This window comes from Lithobates pipiens, unplaced genomic scaffold (assembly GCF_037356315.1).
Source record: "Lithobates pipiens isolate NorthernLeopardFrog02 unplaced genomic scaffold, aLitPip1_a1.2 Scaffold_18, whole genome shotgun sequence".
Taxonomy (NCBI): domain Eukaryota; kingdom Metazoa; phylum Chordata; class Amphibia; order Anura; family Ranidae; genus Lithobates; species Lithobates pipiens.
In genome coordinates this window covers 11,802,639-11,808,720 of record NW_027507758.1, presented here as the reverse complement: position 1 = coordinate 11,808,720, position 6,082 = coordinate 11,802,639, and the positions used below count along the sequence as shown (strand labels likewise).

The following is a 6,082-nucleotide window of genomic DNA, read 5'->3' as shown; positions in this document are numbered from 1 at the left end:
CGGGGAAGTTGCATTGCAGCAGCTGAAATAAAACCACTTGGAGCCTCGTTGCCCCCTCTGCCACCTTGCACACACATAATGCCTCTTATCCGACTCCTGAAACTATATTTGTAGCAGCTGAAATAAAACCACTGGGCGCCTCAGCCCCCCTCTGCCACCTTGCATACATAATGCCTCCCCTCCAATTGGGGACGTTACATTGCAGCAGCTGAAAAAAAAATAATTGGGAGCCTCAGCCCCCCCCCCCCCCCCCCCCTTGCATACACAATGCTTCTCCTTGGACTCCTGAAGTTACATTGCAGCTACTGAAATAAAACCATTGGGAGCCTCAGTGCCCCCTCTGCCACCTCGCACACACATAATGCCTCTTATCCGACTCCTGAAGTTACATTGCAGCTGCTGAAATAAAACCATTGGGAGCCTCAGTGCCCCCTCCCAGCCCCCCTCTGCCACCTTGCACACACAATGCCTCCCCTCAGACTGGGGAAGTCCCATTGCAGCTGCTGAAATAAAATAACCCAGAGCACCAGTCTCTCTCTTTCTGCCACCTTGCACACATAATGCCTCCCCTCAGACCGGGGAAGTTGCATTGCAGCAGCTGAAATAAAACCACTTGGCACCTCATTGCCCCCTCTGCCACCTTGCACACACATACTGCCTCTTATCCGACTCCTGAAGCTACATTTTGCAGCAGCTGAAATAAAACCACTGGGAGCCTCTGCCCCCCTGCATACATAATGCCTCCCCTTAGACTGGGGAAGTTGCATTGCAGCAGCTGAAATAAAACCACTGGCAGCCTCAGTGCCCCCTCTGCCACCTTGCACACACACACAATGGCTCTTATCCGACTCCTGAAGCTACATTCTGCAGCAGCTGAAATAAAACCACTGGGAGCCTCATTGCCCCCTCTGCCACCTTGCACACACATACTGCCTCTTATCCGACTCCTGAAGCTACATTTTGCAGCAGCTGAAATAAAACCACTGAGAGCCTCTGCCCCCCTCTGCCACCTTGCATACATAATGCCTCCCCTTAGACTGGGGAAGTTGCGTTGCAGCAGCTGAAATAAAACCACTGGAAGCCTCAGTGCCCCCTCTGCCACCTTGCACACACACATAATGGCTCCTATCCGACTCCTGAAGCTACATTCTGCAGCAGCTGAAATAAAACCACTGGGAGCCTCATTGCCCCCTCTGCCACCTTGCACACACATACTGCCTCTTATCCGACTCCTGAAGCTACATTTTGCAGCAGCTGAAATAAAACCACTGGCAGCCTCTCTCTGCCACCTTGCACACACACAGTGGCTCTCCTCCGACTGGGGCAGTGAGTTTGTCTCAGCAGTGGTAGGAATTGTCGGGTGTACGCCCTCTCCTCTCTCCTCTCTCCTCTCCCCTCCCTGCTCCTCTCTGACTACAAATATGAAGCTCAGTGAGTCAGAGAAGTCAGAGCTCCGCAGGACACGTGTCTGCTCCATCCAGGGGCCCCAGACTGGGACATCAATGCTTGGCAGGAGGGGGTGCCCATGCAGGGACAGAGCCCCGCACTTCCCGCACTTCCCCTCCCGACAATTCTCACCGCAACAAGCGAGAAAGGAAAAACTTCACTGAAAGTTGAGCAAAAAAAAAAAAAAAAAAAAGTTTTCAGAGGCGCGCATGCGCAGAGCCTGCCCCAAATTCAAACAGCTGTGCAAGGGACAAGACCGACAGAGAGGAGTGAGAGGAGAGCCTGAAGAGAGGAGCCACCATGGTAGACAGGGGGCCCCTCCTCACCTCTGCCATCATCTTCTACCTGTCCATAGGGGCCGCCATCTTCCAGGTGCTGGAGGAACCCAACTGGAAGCAAGCCACCAAGGACTTTGATGAGAGCAAGACCAAGATCCTGGAGAAGTACACCTGCCTGACCCTCAGGGACCTGGAGGACATCCTGGAGGTAAGATACCGGCCGGGAGAAAAAGGTCCATGGGGCCACCAGCATTGTCTTCTTTATGGTGGCCACACATGCTTCGATTTGTATTATCTGATCAAAACAATCAAATCCACAAACAACCAAATGGCCATCATGTTCCCTTTTGATCAATTTTAGATTAGATTTGATCAATCGATCAGCCAGGGCAGAAAATGATTGATTATTTTGCATCTATTGGCAGTGGGGACACTTATTTATTTTTGTTTGTTCATGAATACGATCGATTTTTTTTTTTTAACCAGAGGTGGTAATGGGGGGGGGGGGGGGGGGATTCGATAGATCAATAAGTTATTAGCGTATCTTAACTTGTGATTGATCGCATCTCTGTTTCCACCATCTCGTAATCCGATCGTATCTGTGAACAAAGTCGACCTTTCGCTGTGAGTGTGTCTCTATCAAACGGATTGTCGGCTATTGATTATTTCCTATTGTTTATAGATTTCTTTTCTGATCGATCTCTAATTGTATCGAATTTGTGTACGGTCACTAGGGATGCACCGATACCAGATTTGTATTGACGAGGACTGATACTTTTGCAATGCAAAACTGTCGCGAATCGCACTGCATAGAATCGCATGTTATTTGGCCAGGAGTACTGATGCTTTTCGGTCAAGTTCTCGCCGATACCGATTTACATTGAAATGTGATTTGCACCCATAGAAAATGAACTGGCGCCAACCGCGCTGCAAAGCTGCGCATGCAACTCGCACAGGAATGCGTTGCGGTTCCTGTCTGAAACGCATGCGGTTTTCCCCCTATGGTTCCTGTGTGAAGGCTTGTCGTTGTGATGTCAGCCAGGGCTCACGCGGGAGCGGTGCGGGGAAACCGCATGCGATTTCAGGCCGGAGTCGCAATGCATTCCTGTTCAAATCGCATGCAATTCTTTGCAGTGCAATTTGCTCCCTTTCCTTCGTGGACGCAAATCGCACCACAAAGTATCAGTTTCGGGAGCATTTTTCACCAGTCCCTGTGAAAATACTCGGTATCGGCACCAGTGCATCGCTAATGGCCACCATAAAGGTGACCATATGCTGTACAATCTGATTGTACGATCTTCTTTTAGACCTGCCATCAGTTATGTAGTGGAAAGGATTGCCTGATTGGATACAAAAAGTTTTCCGCCCCCCCCAAATGACATGAATTTGGTAGGTCTAAATCTCGCCACACATGGTACAATCTGATTGTACGATCTTCTTTTAGACCTGCTATCAGTTATGTAGTGGAAAGGACTGCCTGATTGGATAGAAATGCAATTATTAAGTTTTCCGCCCCCCCCAAATTACATGAATTTGGTAGGTCTAAATCTCGCCACACATAGTACAATCTCCTTTTTAAACCTAGGTTTACATTGGAGCGGGGCTGGAAATCGGGCGAGTTCAACTGAACTCGCCCGATTTCTAACCCGGCAATGCAGTCTGACTTCAGCGGCAAATTTGACAGGAATCTGTACGGGTTCCTACACAAATGTCTATACAAAATCGCCAAAGAACTACTTTTGGGAATCGGTGCAGCAAAGTCGGCGTTGCACCGATTTTTGGACGGTGCCATTGTCGGCAATAGCCACCGACTTTTGGCATGTCAAATCTCATGCAAAAATCGTACTAGGCTTGGACCTACCATCAATTGTGTAGTGGAAGGGCATGCCGGTTTGGTTGCAAATGCAATTAATTAAGTTTGCCCTTAAATTACATAGACTTGGTAAATTTCATCAGACCACACACACACGGTACAATCTCCTTTTTTAGATCTGCCAGCAATATGTAGTGCAAGAGCCTGGCAGGATGCAGCTTGATGAGATGATGTTTTTAGGTAGGTCCTTTTTTTTTTTATGTCTCATAGTTTTGGTAAGTCTCTAAAGTTGATTGTATGGGTCAGATTGTACACAGAATGAAGTATTGTCAATCGATTTTACTGTTCAGGAGAAAACTATGGGCAAGAGATTGTTCGATCGATCTTTCTTCTGCTCAGAATTGTTGGGGGAATGTTTCTGGCGCCATACACTTCACGATCACATTGATCTGTCTACATTCCGTCCAGACTGATCAGAATAATTCTGTTGAAATTATTATTATTATTATTATTATTATTATTTATTATTTTTATTTTTTTTGAGCAAAACAGATTGATGACACAGTGTGTGTCTTTTCAGTAATTCAGAGGTTCAATCACGTTGGCCGATTCTGTGAAGGATCGATGTGTGTGTGTGTGTGTGTGTGTGGTCACTATTGGACTGGGTGCAGTTCAGGGAGGAAATGAAATAATACAAAGGCATGAAACCATTTTATATGCTTTTTGTTCCAAGTTTTTATTTTTTATAAAGTTTTGCTCTTTGTTACAAGTTTTTTTTGTTTTACAAACATTTTACACTTTGTTACAAGTTGTTTCTAAAGTGTAGTTTTTTTATTTTTTTTATTCTTTGTTAAAAGTTTGTTTATAAACATTTTATACTTTGTTGCCATTTTTTATTTATTTATTTTTTTTATTTTTTTTACAAGTTGTTTACAAACTTTTTGCTCTCCTTTTTTCTTACAAGTCTGTTGCATTTTAATAACAACAAAAAAAAAAAAAAAAGCATTTTGCAGTGTTAATAAAACATTTCCGGAATTTAAAGGAACCGCTTTCTAGATCGCCAAAAACCTCATCCTCCCGAAGCCGATCCCTCACACCTGTCTGCCCGGGGGGGAATCCCCCCTGCAGCCTTCAGGGATCTGCTCAGGACATAATGGAGCGCACGCCTCCCTTTTGTTGATTGTGATGTAGCTCCCCCGCCCCCCCCCCCCCTTTGTTAAATGTATTCCTTTTTATGTTAAATTGCAGTCTGCTGCAACATTGTGTTTTTATATCCTAGAACAGCTGTTGGGAGGTTGGGGGCCCTTTTATGTTGTGTGTTTTTTTTTATTTTATTTATTTTTGTTTATTCTTAAAAAAAAAAAAAAATTAATAGTGATATACCGTATAATAAAAGAACACTTAAAGGATAACCTTTCCCACTTTGAAGGGTAGGGGGGTGGGTGAAACTTTTATTTTATTTTTTTGCTGTTTTGTAAGAGATCCGGGAAGGGGGATGTGGAGGGTTTTGGTTCCCCCGGAACTCGCTCTATCTGATGCAATAACGTCCCAAAGATTCAGGCAGTGCGGAGAGCTTCGCACAGCCAACTCCAGAGCTTGGGGGCAACCTGGTGCCGGTTATAGAGAAGTGTCATGACAATAAGAATATATTGTTTATGGTACCTTCATCTCCCAACCCGACAAAATGTATATGCGAAGAATGAGGCTATGTTGGACTTTAATGGTACCGTATAGCGAATGATGCTAGAAAAAAATGTATTACAAAATACATCTGATTGACTTTTACAGATTAAAACAAATAGTGATAATTGATTATTATTATACAGGATTTATATAGCGGCGCTTTACAATATATCACTATTTGCACTGTTGATTATCACTATTTGTTTTAATCTGTAAAAAGTCTCCATCATCATATGTATTTTTGTAATACATTATTTTTTCATATATTTTACTTCTGACTGTGTAGCATCAGATAATATACGGTACCATTTAAGTCCAACACATCCTCATCCTTCCTAATTATACAAGCTGGTGTAGGTGATGAGAAGCAAAAAAAAAAAAAAAAAACACACGGGAAGATTCAGAGTTAAAGGGGTGTGGAGGGCTGGGGCAAGGGGCTGCCCTGTGCGTGATGGTTTATTGCAGGGATGGGGCACTCTATGCCACTTTTTTTTTTTTTTTTTTTTTGCTTCTGTTGCCAAGGCTGACCAGAATAGTGACCGATTAACCCTATCTCTAAGGGAAGAGGGCGCGGTTTGGCATCTTTGCCCTGGGCACAGGATGACCTTGTCGCAGCATTGGCTGTGGTCCCCTGAACCTCATTCTATCTGATGCAATAACATCCCAAAGACTCAGGCAGTGCGCACAGCCAACTCCAGAGCTCTGGGCAACCCAGTGTAAGTGATGAGGAACAAAAAAACACCTAGGAAGGCTTCAGGGAAGGGGTGTGTGGAGGGCTGGGACAAGGGGTGGGCAGGAGGGGGAGGCGGCTGCCCTGTGTGCAATTTTTATTTCAGGGTACTTGGTATAGCAATGGTTTATT

At 44.9% G+C, this 6,082-nt stretch overlaps 1 protein-coding gene across 1 annotated transcript in view; it reads left to right on the top strand.

The window, feature by feature from the left end:
- The first annotated feature begins 1,441 nt into the window (after positions 1 to 1,441).
- Positions 1,442 to 6,082, top strand: part of KCNK5 (potassium two pore domain channel subfamily K member 5) — a 58,149-nt gene continuing 53,508 nt past the window's right edge. Inside the window, exon 1 of the mRNA XM_077490258.1 lies at positions 1,442 to 1,932. Within this exon, the coding sequence (XP_077346384.1) occupies positions 1,747 to 1,932 (186 nt within the window). The 5' untranslated portion in view covers positions 1,442 to 1,746. The remainder of the gene's footprint in view (positions 1,933 to 6,082) is intronic.